The 14,034-nt window shown below is 38.5% G+C and overlaps 1 protein-coding gene across 3 annotated transcripts in view; it reads right to left on the reverse strand.

Annotated features, from left to right (window-relative positions):
• The window catches only part of l(3)76BDm (trafficking protein particle complex subunit 8 homolog l(3)76BDm), a 582,307-nt gene that overhangs the window by 439,692 nt on the left and 128,581 nt on the right, over positions 1-14,034 (reverse strand). For all 3 annotated transcript variants that reach the window (XM_090380612.1, XM_090380611.1, XM_090380610.1), the window contains one exon: positions 4,259-4,409. In XM_090380612.1, coding sequence (XP_090236738.1) covers positions 4,259-4,409 — 151 coding nt within the window. The remainder of the gene's footprint in view (positions 1-4,258; positions 4,410-14,034) is intronic.

The following is a 14,034-nucleotide window of genomic DNA, read 5'->3' on the forward strand; positions in this document are numbered from 1 at the left end:
GCTGGAGCACTGGGAAGTATCGATATTGGAGTGGCAGCTGACTGCGATTTTTGGGTGGGCTTTAGTGAACTAAAATAAGTAGCGGGCAATGGGAGTAAAAGAGTACCTTGGGGGAACAGTCATATCAGTTTGGGTCCCAATGGTAATTTTACCAGAAACTTTCTGGGCATATGAAGCTTTCCTGCTATTTATTGGTTGGATGCGTTTTTCTGGCCTCTGGTAGGAAATATTCAGCTCCGTTTTTAATTTTTGAATCTCCTTTTCTTCCTTCCACCGCTGGCATGCTCGAGAGTATGCAGGGTGCTCTCCTTGGCAGTTAGTACAATTAGGCTTAGGAGCTAGACATTCCTTGCTCTCGTGATCTTTAGCACCACATCAAGCACAGGCAGGGTTACCACGACAAGCTGTTTATGAGTGGCCGTACTTTTGACATTTAAAACGCCTCAGTGGGTTTGGAACGTAAATCCTCACTGAGCAGTTTAAATACCCTGCCTTGATGGAACTTGGAGGCCATGGGGTGTTAAATGTTAGGATGAGAACTCAGGTAGGGGCGAGATTCCCATCCTTACGCATGGATATTCGTTTGACAGCTGTCACTCCTTGTTCTTTTAATTCAGAAACGTGAAAAAGATCCCACTCTGATATGACACCTCGTGAAGAGTTCAAAGTTTTGTGAGGGGTTACAATGATGGGTATTTCCCCCTATAGATGTGGCTTTCAAAATTTTTTCGGCTTGCTTTGTGTTTGATGCTTCAATTCAAATATCTCCAGAACGCAGCCGTTTTACGGATTTGGGTGAACCTGCCATCCCTTCTAATCCTTTCTGAATAAAGAAAGATGACATTTTCCCAATTGACTGCTCTCCGGTGGAATGGAGAATAAGGAAAAGAGGTGTCACAGATGGTGTTTTCTCCTCAGTTCTGGCTCTTTTAACAGAATTGTCGTCACTGTCATCTGACGATCAATTAGGTAGGGGCCTTGTTGGGGCCCCAGAAGAAGAAGGATTTAAATTACTCATAGGAGTACGATAAAAATTTCCGATGCCCTAAGTATCTCACCCACCACGGAGCCCTACGAGGGGACGCCCACACGTGAACTAGCAGAGACTGTGTACACGAATGGGACACCAAGTTCGCTTAGGAGCACCATACCCATGTTTCCAATAAGCCTTGATCCCATCCCAGGACCAAAGGGAGGGAGATTTATTAGAACACATCGACCCTAGCAGTAAGAACCACCCACCGATTGATCCCAGTTGGGCCGGTCCGGGGACCACCCGTCTTGTCGAAGCAGGGGCCAAAGTGGTGTATCAAGGCTGGGCCCCTCAACCACCAGGATCTCCCTTTCCAAGTTTCCACAGGTCGCGGCGCACAGCTGCACACGCCAGATTCCAAAGATGTAACCCTGTAACCAAGGTATGGGGGTTAGATCCCAGTGATACTAATCTGGAAGCCCAGCAGCATCACTGGGAGGTCCCCTCACCACGTACAGGTGCTCACGTCGAGGGGTATGTATGTATTCTGTACATACCATCAGTCAGCACTAAAATAGCTAAAGAAGCCAAGAAATTTGGTATCCTCAACTTTTTCAAAGGTTCAGCCTCCATCAAGCATATCGCAAAACAACAGTCCAACAACCCCGACAATCCTAGAGGTCCTATCTATAAAATTGACTATAGGTGTGGGGGTACGTATATAGGAGAATCATATAGACATCTACGATGCAGAATCAAAGAGCACAAAAAAGATGTACAATATGGATGAGTTCAAAAGTCCGACAGAGCCCTCCATCCTTTCCAATGTGGTGACATTTGGGATTTCAAGAACACGAGAATCCTTTCTACAGATAGGCAAGACAACAGAAGGAAATTCAAAGAAGCCTTTCTCATAAAAATGCAAAAATGGTCGGAGCCTCAGCAATCAGTAGAAAACAGAGAGTAGAGTTCAACCTGCAATATTTTCATCTTTTTAATAAGAAAATAGAAGAAATGAGAAACCAGGAAAAGAAAATAGGCCAGTTGTCTGGAGGATGGCCCACATAGACCACCAGAACCAGCCTGCACACCAACCCTGGTGTTCAGAGTAGTAAGAGGGCAAAGGTCACTTCAGAATTCCACTACACAAGAGCCTCTGATCTAGGATAGATAATCAGAGCAGGAGAGCAAAGGCCACCTCAGGAGTCCACAACACAGGAACCCCGGATCTAGGATTAAAAAAACCTGGCATAATTCTATTGGCTATTGGAATTAATCCCTCACCTATAAATTAACTGCTGGTAGCGCCTCTTGCCTGTATGCACATCAGTTTCTGGTAGCATCGGCAAGAATTTAATCTCTTTGTATTTATCTAATTTAATATCTGGTTCTATTGTAATAATAATCCAAACTTAGAATTGTTTATTTGCAAATTGCAAATGTAATTGTATAATCAGAATATAGGTAATTGTAATGGTAATAATGGCAATTGAAATTGTAATATTGGTAATTGTATTCAAATTTGTAACCCTTTCTATTTTTGTTCCCCCAACAGCGTGGTCTGATGATGGATATCGGTACGATACCTGAAATGTTACCTTAATCACACCTTGAGTACTGTATACAGGTCTGGAGGCCTCATTTTAGGAAGGATGTAGAGCTGCTGGAATGAGTACAGAGAAGGGCAACAAGATTACTGAATGGAATACAGGGTTACTCTTACAAAGAAAGGTTTAAGTTTTGCAAATTAGTCTGGAGACTAAGCACCTGCAAGGTGACCTGACTGAAGTGTATAAGGCCTTGAATGGTTTGAGCATGCTCAATGCTGATGGGATTCTTACTCTTGTCCAGATTAATCGTCTGAGGGGACATAAATTCAAATTGAGGAAAGACAGTTGTAGAATAGATGTGCGGAAGTTTGCCTTTAGCTAGCGGGTGGTTGATTGCTGGAACAAACTTCCATTTATTGTAGAAGTTGACAGCTTAAATAAATTCAAGGCAGAACTGGTCAAATATTTGGAACGAAAGGATGGGTGAAATGGGAAGGGGGTTTTTTTTGGCTGATGCTGTATAAGCTTGCTTTCTTGCATCAAATGCCTCTGCTAATGCCAATGCTAACATTAATATGTATAGTAGTTTAGGCGAATAGCTTAATAAACTATATCATTAATTTAACGTGGTATGAAATATAGTAATAATCTTAAGACAGAGATATTTGTTGTTTTTCTTTTTTTTGCCTGTGATATGCGTCATTGTAAAGAATGATGCTTTTACAACTGTAAAGCTGCCCTTGTCATGTAGACCATGGCTCCATTTTGATAGTTACTTGTACCTGAAATAATCACTAAAAATGCAATGATCAAAAATAGCACAACAAACCATCTCCCCTTCACCATGTAATGAGAAATAGAAACTAAGGAATTTTTTTTGTATCCATAATAACTGTATTCCATATCTTTTGTATCCATAATAACTGTATACCATATATAACATCCAACAGAAAATCATTTATTGCAAATAAATTATTTTTAATGAGTATAGCTTACTTTGGATGAGTATAGTTTACATAGCATACTATACTAAATCTTGTTTATTTAAGTCACGTGCCACCTACTTACAATATGAAAATACAATAAGTAAACAGAATATTCCTTATATCGATTTCCTTTATGCCCAATTCTTTCATGATACAGTATGGATTTTCTTTAGCCGTTGAAGAACTTTATTTAACACCAGCCCCACAATGGTACTGCATATGGTGGAGTATTTTCACCCAGAGGGTCATGCTCACTATATCTCTTCCCATGTTTGCTAAGTAACTCTCTTTTCATTTAGTAGAAAATATGCTCACTAGCTTGTCTGCAATTTGACTCAGTATTTTGATGAGTGGTGATACCCATATGCAGTTTTTTGTATATGCTTGGCCTTTCACCTTTTTTTCAGTATATATTTGTTATATTGTAACAATATGCCACAAAACGCAAGTGAACACAACAGGAGCTTCTAATTCAGACCAACTGAACACATATATATTTATAAAATAAAATGCTACTATCATCTGGAGTTTTCTCACTAACTCTTGGACATTAGCCTACATTTTTCAAGTACTTTTAATCAGGAAATCCTACTTGTGACCATATCTTTATCTTTTCTTTTTCTGCCTTAATTATATTTAACAGATCACAAAATGGGGGGGGGGGGGGGAATGGGCTCTTTTGGCACAAAGAACATTTTTATATTTTCAGATTTTAAACAAGATCACAAATGAAAATTCTCATCCCTTACCACTGCACCAGCAAAGTAGAGCCAAGCCTGATCGCTGCTGAAATCTCGCTTAGCATTATGATAAGCTTGGTATGACAGCTCATATAACTGAAACATGAATGCCAAGTCTCCAAGTTTTCGAACTTGTAACTCTGGAGCATCTTGTCCGTATCTAAAATAAAGACTATTCTTAATTGCTTATTTAAATGAAAAGATAAAAATACCAAAATTTTCCACAGAAAGAAAATCATAATTCACAACTTAAAAAATTAAACTAAGTAAGCTTTTAAATTCTTTATTTATAATGCAAAACTGCACAAGCACAGATTTAAGATATATTGGTAAGAAAGATTTTTAAATAACTGTTGAATTTTATTATTGGAACTTCTATATGAAAATTGTGGAATTCTAATTTTCTATTTTGATATACTCAAGAAATATATAACATGATCAGACAAAGTTTGAAAAATATTCTTCAAGTTACAACTTATCTAAAATTTATCTTATAAAAGTATCAGAATCTATGTGGCCTTATTAGGAAGGTCTTTTTTTTTTTTTTTTTTTTAGAAATGCACTACTTTTGAATAATATCACCAAATGGATATTCTGTTAATTGTTCAAATAATCTTTACTTACGTAAAATCTAGAAGGAAGGGATGAATCATATTGGTCCACTTGACATGGACAGATTGATCGTTGATGAACCTGCTGAGGTAGCTGACAAACTGAATGGGTATTTTACATCTACATATGAGGAAGTCTGTAGGGAAGTGGAGGCCAGAAGCTTATCAACCTCTGGCAGGGAACTAAATGATTTCGTAATAACTGAAAGCAAAGTGGAATGTTCAAACTGAACATAAGAAAGGCACCTGGGATGGATGAGATCCATCCAATTATATTAAAGGAAGCAGCAAAGGAAGTAAGCAAACCCTTAGCCACAATTATGAAAGCTTTCCTGGACTGAGAGGAGGTCCCCCATGGACTGGAGATGTGCAAATGTGTCCACGATTCACAAAAGGGGATCTAAGGGTGACACGAGTAATTACAGACCTATTCGCTTAACTTTTGTTCCACAGAAAATAATGGAGTCACTGGTAAAAGAAGAAATGCAGGACCATCTAGACAAGACTACAGTTATAGTTCAGACACAGCATGGGTTTGTTAAGGGGAAGTCCTGTCTGACAAATTTGTTTGGATACTGTGATGTGGTCACAAAGAAACTGGATGCAAAAAATAATTTTGGTATCATGTACAGGTAGCCCTCGATTTACGCCGGGGTTAGGTTCCTCGGGTGCAGGTGCAAATGGAACCCTTTATATCATGGAGTCAATGGGACAGATTTAGGTTCTGGGCACCTAAATTTTACCTACCCCTTTTCAACACTGGTATATATAAAGCAGAGAAATAAACTTTTTTAATTAAAAAAGCGTTTTATTTTTAACCTTCATAAATATAATAAGTATATACATGCAAATAAAAAATAAATTAATACATACATAAAACATTTTGACAGTGGTGTAATGTCAAAATTTTAGTTGGCTCTTGAAGATCCTGTTTGAGGATCTGCTGTTGAGGCCCTGGTTGATGATGTTCAGTTGACAGCCCTAGTTGAGAAGATTGGCTTTTTTTGAAGAAAGGATCAAGTGTTAATTGCCTGGATTTCTTCCTCCTTTCTTTAAGAATTTCAAAATACAGGCTCAGTTTTGATACGACACCCCTTTTAACTGTGACACTCCTCTTCCAGTCGTGATCAATTCACAGAGCTCATTAGGGCCTCTACACTTGCAAGGATCTAAATTGTAGATCACTGGTCTTCATAATTTTTAGAGGAGAGTCTTCTTCTGTCTCTTCCTCCTGCTGTTGGCTAGGTTTTGCAGCTAACTCTTCAAGGTCTTCATTTGAAAGTCTCTTCATGACTCTTCAAGAGCTCAGTGACATCTTCAACTGTAACTTCTTCTAATCCTGCCTCTTGTGCCTTTGGAGGATTCAAGCCACAACATTCTGTTGTGGCTTGAGTCCTCCAAAGTCATGCATGAAATCTGGGAGAAGTTTTTCACTTCTTGCCAGGCTGTGTTAATGTGATTGATGCCCTTTAAGACATTGAATGACCGTCAATATTCTCTATGGTAATGTTGGACACGTCCAAAGCTTTAACCATTTCTGTAAATGTTTGCTGCAGGTAATAAGCTTTAAAGGCAGCTATTACTCCCTGGTCCATGGGTTGCAAAACTGATGTTTGTATTAGGGGGCATGTAGACAACATTAACTTTAAGAGGCATTCTGATTTCACCCAGATATGTAAGATGTCCAGGGGCATTGTCCAAAAGAAGAACAGCCTTGGTTGGTAAATTTTTGTCATTGCAGAATTTGAGAACAGTAGGGCAAAAATAGTTGGTGTACCTATCCAAGAAGATGTTCTGTGTCACCCAAGCCTTCTTTTTTGACTTCCAGTACAGAGGCAACATTGTCTTCAATTTTAAATTGCCTTACATTTTTGCTTCCAAAAAAAAGTGTCAGTCTGTCTTTTGATGCTTTAAATCCAGGAGCTGACTTTTCTTCATGGGCAATGAAGGTTCCTTGAGGGCAACTTTTTCCAGTAAAGGCCTGTTTCATCAACATTGAAGATGATATATGAAGGGTAATCACCCTGCTGTACTATGGCCTGAAACTCTACAGGGAATGCAGCAGCCACCTCAACATCTGCATTTGGTTCTTGCTTTATATCTCATGAACCATCCCTTGCTAGCCAAAAATATTTCATTGCACTGACCTTCTTTCTTCTTTAAATCTTCAAAAACTGACTTAGCCTTTTCAGTTATTACAGCATGGGTCAAGGGAATGTTTTTTTGGTTCAAATCATCGACCCAAAGTGTCAGCAATTGCTCCATTTTTCCAAAAGCTTATTTCTGCTGTAATTAACTTGTGTAGCACTTTGAATCGATTGTTTCATTTCATCAGCATTCTTCATAATTGTAGTAACAGTCGATGGAGGCATATTCATAGCCCTACACGCATTAGGGTTGCTTTCACCAGCTTCTATCCTCCAAATAACCTCCATCTTATTTTCCAATGTGATAGATCGACATGCCTTTTTCATGCTTTCATTTTCACTAGTATTCATTGAACTTCTTTTACCAGACATGACATCTCTTTATTCTAATTAAATTAAAACCTTAATAATATGACTGGCAAAAACTGCACATGGCTATCAGTATCACGGCTGTCATGACTGGCAAAAGCTGCACACTGTTATCACTACTATTAATGATTATTTAACTTATTAATAGCGCAATTAGTAATAAATTTCCAAAACGTGTAGTACATGGTGTAAACAACAACAACAACAACCAACTGAATGCTTTACCTCCAAAGTGGCTACTTTGAGGGCAGAAACTTTGATACAGATGGCACTAATTGCTGATTAGCTCAACTGTTCTTGATCACATGAACAGTGCATGATACATAGTACAGTATGATGCCCATAAATTGTTTGATGATTTTAAACTTTCAATTTATAAAAAAAATTTCAAAAATAAAAATGGCTTGAGGTTAGTGACCGGCGTTACTGCGAATCAGTAGCGCCGTACTGATAAAGGCTACCCGTACTTGGATTTTAGGAAAGCTTTAGATACTGTTGCACATAGAAGACTACTGTAAAAATTGGAGCAAAGTGGCATTAAGTGTTAGCCAAGAGTTTTTACCTTCCCTGTAATTATAACCAACCCACTCTCATACTCAGTTATTAATATTGTAACAGAACAACACGAAGCCATGTAACTATTGGGTACCTATTGCTAATTGAAAGAATAAAGAAAATATTTCCATTGTAGCTAGGCGAAGTTCGTATCATAGGGAACGTGAAAATCTCTCACTCTAACTACTTTCTTCCCCCAAATCTGATGAAAAGCAAGATAAAACTTCCCCTAAGACTATCATAGCACCCGGGCTAAAGGCCAGTACATTCGCAGCATATGTCGAACATTGGATACGGAGAGCCAGAGAGAATGTTATCTAAGGTTACATCTAGAATTGCATCAATTAATCTACAATGAAAGAATGCAGTAGGTCAGGCCCCCTTCGCCAACCACGATACCCAAAAGATTCTACAACCGGGGTAACAGAACGGAAGTCGTGGAAGGTTGGCAAGAAGGGAAGCCAGCATGAGAAAGTAAGTGGGCATTTTTATTTATTAATGTCTCCAACACCAAGGTGCCCAAATAAGTTAACCAGAGACAGAGGGATCCTATTGGAAGCATGAGTCATCCCTGGACCGTCTGGGGCAGGAAACTCATGACTTCCAATGGCCAATGAGAGAGTTTTACTCTGGAAGACAAAGGAGAGCACAGAATATAAAAAGGGCCCAAAGGGGGGGGGGTTGTCTCCGTCGCCAAAGGCTCTACTGGTTCTGGTCAACATCACTCCTATGTTCCTCAGAAGATCTTCACCATCAACATAGATACTATCAGTTCACCATTGTCTAGTGGACCACAGCGGTTATCGATGCTGGTCGCCGTCGCTGCTGAAGTCACCATCGGCTTCTCACCCAAGCCTCTTCAGTAGCTGGCCGCACCATACGGTCTGGCTGAAGAGATAGAATTGTGATGGCCAGAGAAGACCACAGACCACTCCACTATAGAAGGAAGCCTTGTAACAGACTCCAGGACAAACCAACTTAACCTGGCAAGCAAACCATCCTTATGTATAAAGGAATATGTGTGAACTCAATGCTTCCTTTCTCATTTTCTTTTATATGTGGAAATTAGAATTAATTCAATAAGGCGTATCATAGTTTACGTTCTAGTATTGTTTAAAAGACGTTAGAAGTAAGGGACAAGATTTGTTTAGAAAGATGAAATGTACGATCGCATGAAATTGCGAGACCACTGAATTTTGTAACTCTAACTATGTCCTACTGTTAGCATATCATTGCACTTAGAATTGATGCACACTTTACTCATTGTACTATTATTGTGTGAAAGTAGATTGTATACATGGCCTTTTTGTTGACAATAAATGTTGTTAAGTGTTATTTGCACATCGCATTCTCTCTGTCAACATCTTAAACCATGCCAAGGTAAACAAATAAAGAAAATGGATTTTTGCGGGATGGAAAGATGCTAAGCGATCTTTCCATTAAAAAACACAACGCGATTTGCAGCTGCAGAGATCCGGGGTCCTTAAAACCCCCGATTTCCGAGGGCTCAGATTATTGTCCTAACTGATTGCATAAATTGAAGCAGGATAGACGTCACAGGCATACCCCGAAGAAAGGGGGGGGGATCAACATAAGGGCAAGTTGCTACAATGGAAAAAAGGATGGTTGAGTGGGAGAAGACAGAGGTGATCAATGGACAATGCTCTTCATGGACTAATGCTATTAGTGGAGTCCTGTTGTTGTTTTCTGTATTTATCAATTTAGAGTTGTTAATGACAGTAATGATAGTACACTACTGCAACATGATCTGGAAAAGTTGGGCAGATGGGCTAAGATGTGACAACTGAAGTTTAACATTGATAAATGTTAAACTTCAGTTGCATATGGGTAACATATGCAACTGAAGTTTATTACCCATATTGAAATTGTTACCCATATGTACAGCATATGGGTAACAATAACCCCAGAGTAACATGCCAACTGGGAGGTACTACACTCAGGGTAGTGGAGAATGAAAAGGACCTGGGGATAATTGTGCAGTCAGATATGAAATTTTCTGAGCAGTGCAGATAGGCTGCAAGAGTAGCTGATGGTGTTTTGTCAATGATATACAGGGATTTTGCTAGCAGGGATAAGGAGATGATTGCCTTCTTGTATAAGGCAATGGTCAGGCCACACCTTGAGTACTGCGTACAGGTCTGGAGGCCTCATTTCAGGAACTTACAGGAGTTAAAGGATCTGCTAGTTACGTGTTGGTACTAGATACCACAAGACACATTTAGAAATCTTGTAGCATCCATGCCTCGCCATACGATCTGTTTTTGCTGCATGTGGAGGACCAATGTCATATTAGGTAGATGGTCATAATATTTTGGCTCATTGGTGTATACCAAGTAGTTCAAATACAAAAACACAGTCGATTATTTCAGTGATTGCATTTACTCGCAACTGGGCATTTTAACACATTGACTGCCATGTCGGCTGTATAGGTCTGACACCATTACACTTTTTGGGTGGTGTGGCGGACATATATTGCCGACGCCCACTGTTTCAGTGGAAGCTGCGTCGGCTGTATAGCGCTGATGCTGATTGTTGGAAATTTATGTTATTTTTGGAAAGCGTGGCCTCTGGTGTTACATGTGATGAAATTTGCATGGCGCTATGAGAAAAAATAAGCAAGTAACTGGTCATTATTTAAAAATTCTTTATTATTACAAATTTTATAATTACAAAATCGTGAAGATTTATGGTTATTGTTATTTTGGATTTTTTTAGGAGCATTAGCAACTAAGGCCATATTGCTCCGGGATATGCGGTGGTCATTCCTGACCTTTCCGCATCCTCTGTATTTGGTGGTGACGGGCTCGAACCCCGGTCTAATCAGGAAGCATGTGCTACGCACTGCTGCTCCTTCCCACCTGGCTACGGAGGCGCCAAGATTTATGGTGTTGTCCAAACAACTGAAAGGCTGATGAATACAGTCTCTGGGCAATACATCGAAACTCTTTTCCCCTTTCTGCTAGCAACTGATCTTCCTTCTGACTTTCAATTTGCGTAACAAAAAACGCACATCCTTCTAACTTTCTTGTTGTTTGCATCAATTTTTGTCGTTGGTATATGAGTGTTACCACATTTTGGCTTTTCACGTTTCTCTTTCCGTTCTATATTTAGCAAATATAGTAGTAGTTAACTACCTCTTCGCAAAAGCTTCTTATTTTTATTTATTTTCGCATGGCACTCTTGTACACCACATATAAGGAGGTGATTCCAAGTATATATTCTATCGCTAATTTCCGGTACTTTACCCCCTTTCTTAGCGTTGTGGCATACAAGCCCATTTGATCCAACAGATCAATGCCTGCTTTTCCCTTATTATAAGCTAGAATAGGAAGTGGTTTTTTTTTTTTTTTTTTTTTGCTTCTTTCCATCCTCCTTTACTGGTGGAGGGTCCATCAACCATTTCTGGGGCATGCTTTGTTTTTAGGAGTCTCACATCTCGAGCATCTAGACACTTAAGAACAATAATTCCATTTTTTTCTTCCTTGGCGATCATCTTCCCTTTATTTAGCTTTGAGTACATGACTTCTTTGGGTATAACTTTTTTTATTTGCTCATAATGTACCAACAACATGAGTTTTTTTTATGAAGAAACGATAACGCCAGATGGTAGCTGGTATAAAAGTTGTCTACGTACAAGGTGCGACCTTCACTTAGAAGTCCTTGTGATAACTCATCGCAGACCTTTGCAGCTAAACCTATGGATTTTATATAATTTTCGGATTTACCAGAATAGATCTTGCTCAACCAGGTATATCCTTCAATGGAAAATAACTTGAACAGCTTGATTCCATACCTGTGCGCTTTATTTGGAATATATTGTCGGAATATTAGCCTGCCCCGCCAAGGAATAAGAGTTTCATCAATGGCGAAATCTTCGAAGGGGAAAAATATTTTCTGATATTTCAGCTGCAAAACATCTATCAGGTGTTGCATCTTACTGGGCTTGTCCCCTAGAATAGCAGTTTTCATTGTCTGAAAAGTGAATGAGGTGCAACAACAATTCAAATCTGTTGCAAGACAATTTTTTTGTTACTAAATTATTTTTATGGATAGGTTTGGTTGACCTGTAAGATGTAACACTGCCCAATCTTACTAGTCCTATCCACATAAGAAGCCTAAAAAACTTTCTTATCTCATCAGCAGTTGTTGAAACGCACTTTTTTAGACGACTCTGCTGCGAAGCTCAGGTACTCTGAATTTTCTGTTCAGTATATGTTTGTTTCCGTTACAATAAGATTTATTACTTCTTCATCAAAAAATAATGAAAATGCCCCAAGATGAATAATGTTTCTTGATACGTCTATTTGCAGTCCCAATTTGCCTGTAAAATCTAATCTTTTTTTGGCATCCTTCATATTCAGTCCATTCAATAGCATCATTTGTTTCAGTCACTTCAATCTCAGGTTCTTTGGTCTTTTCAAATTGCTCATCCGTGTTTCCTTCTTCCATTCAGTCTTGAAGCACTTCTTCTATATTTTCATTTGAAGAAATATTTCAGTCAGGATCTTTTACCGAATCAGCAGAGTAGAAATCTTTTCACCTTCAGAACTACTAAAAAAATTTTTAAAAAAATTTCTGTTTATACTCCGGCATGACAACAATGTCAGTAGAGTTTACAATAAATCCTCAATACAAATATTTATCGTGTTTAGTAGTCACGGGCTTGAACCCCGGTCCACTCAAGGAACGCATGCTATGCACTCTCGCTCCTGACCACTGGGCTACGTCAGGCTACTGAGATTTTCAGCAATTTCTCTCAGTTTCTCTCCTTTTAGCCATTGCTTTTCAGATTTTTTTTTTTTTTTTTAGAACACACTTGTACAAACTTGTGGAAAAACACAACACAATATGATGGATAATACAGTGCGCTAATGAACTTGTTTTCCCAAAATCTCTAACAATACTGACAAACTTTTTGCGACGTTTTTGTTTATTTTATCGTGATTAGTTTTATTGCAGCATGCGCTGTGCTGCGCGCGCAATAAACTAATCACAAACAACTTTCATATGTATGCCATAATAGCATCACACGTATGTGGCTGACATGGCATCTCAAGAAATAAAGTAATCTACTGGGCCACGTCGGCCACATATATGCAACACAAAAAAAGACTTTTTTTGATATTTTAAGCAAAAAAACTGCATAACACTGACATTTCAATATTTATTTTAGAATTACTAATCAAATTATTTACTAAATATTTTTTGGTCCAGGGGAATTTTTTTTCTTAAACTAGCTTGGCAGTCAATGTGTTAATAAATTTAAAACATAAATTTCTTGATTGACATTATAGTGTTAAATGTATTATTTGCATAGTATTATTTGAGGAAATACAGTTTTACATATACAGTGAAACCTCTTTAAGCTACCACTCAATAATCCTGTAGTTCTACAGCTGGCGTATTCCATCAATTTCTTACTTGAACATGACCATTAATCTTGTTTGGCAGCCATTCTATTTTACAGATTGCTACCAAACATTTCACTTTGCTTACTTCTACCAGTTGCCTTGTGTAGTTTAATTTTATTAGCTTGTTGAGTAATAAAGTTTAAATTTATACATATTTATATCCATTATATTTTTATATCTCTAGCCTGTGGACAAAATTCACTTATTAGAATCGCTGTTTAATAGAACCAAAAATCAATTTACAAACATGATCACAATCACTGGCAGTTAAACAATATTTTTAATCAGGTGATAATTTTCCAGGTGTGAATCGTGGGCTATGAATTATGCACACGATGAACTGTGGTGGCAGGTAATTGTGGACAGTGAACTCTGAGTTATAAATTATGGGTGATGAATTTTCCTAGAGCCAACACCAGAAACTAAGGAAATACATCACCAAGAACCCCAGAGTGACAAATGACACACACGAACGATGCCACCTGGTCCCAGAAACAATCCAGAACATCGCCGCAGGATGCTGGGTTATCACCCAGAGTACACTCATAGTATGACCAGATCACTAGGATAGCACATCAAAGACTAGTGCAAAAATACCAGTTTATCAAGGAAAGTGTACTCTTTCTAGAGACCCCTACTCTCAAACTATACTGGGACCATGCCATAATGAT

This window comes from Mastigoproctus giganteus, chromosome 9, assembly GCF_048544385.1.
Source record: "Mastigoproctus giganteus isolate SK-2022 chromosome 9, ASM4854438v1, whole genome shotgun sequence".
Lineage (NCBI taxonomy): Eukaryota > Metazoa > Arthropoda > Arachnida > Uropygi > Thelyphonidae > Mastigoproctus > Mastigoproctus giganteus.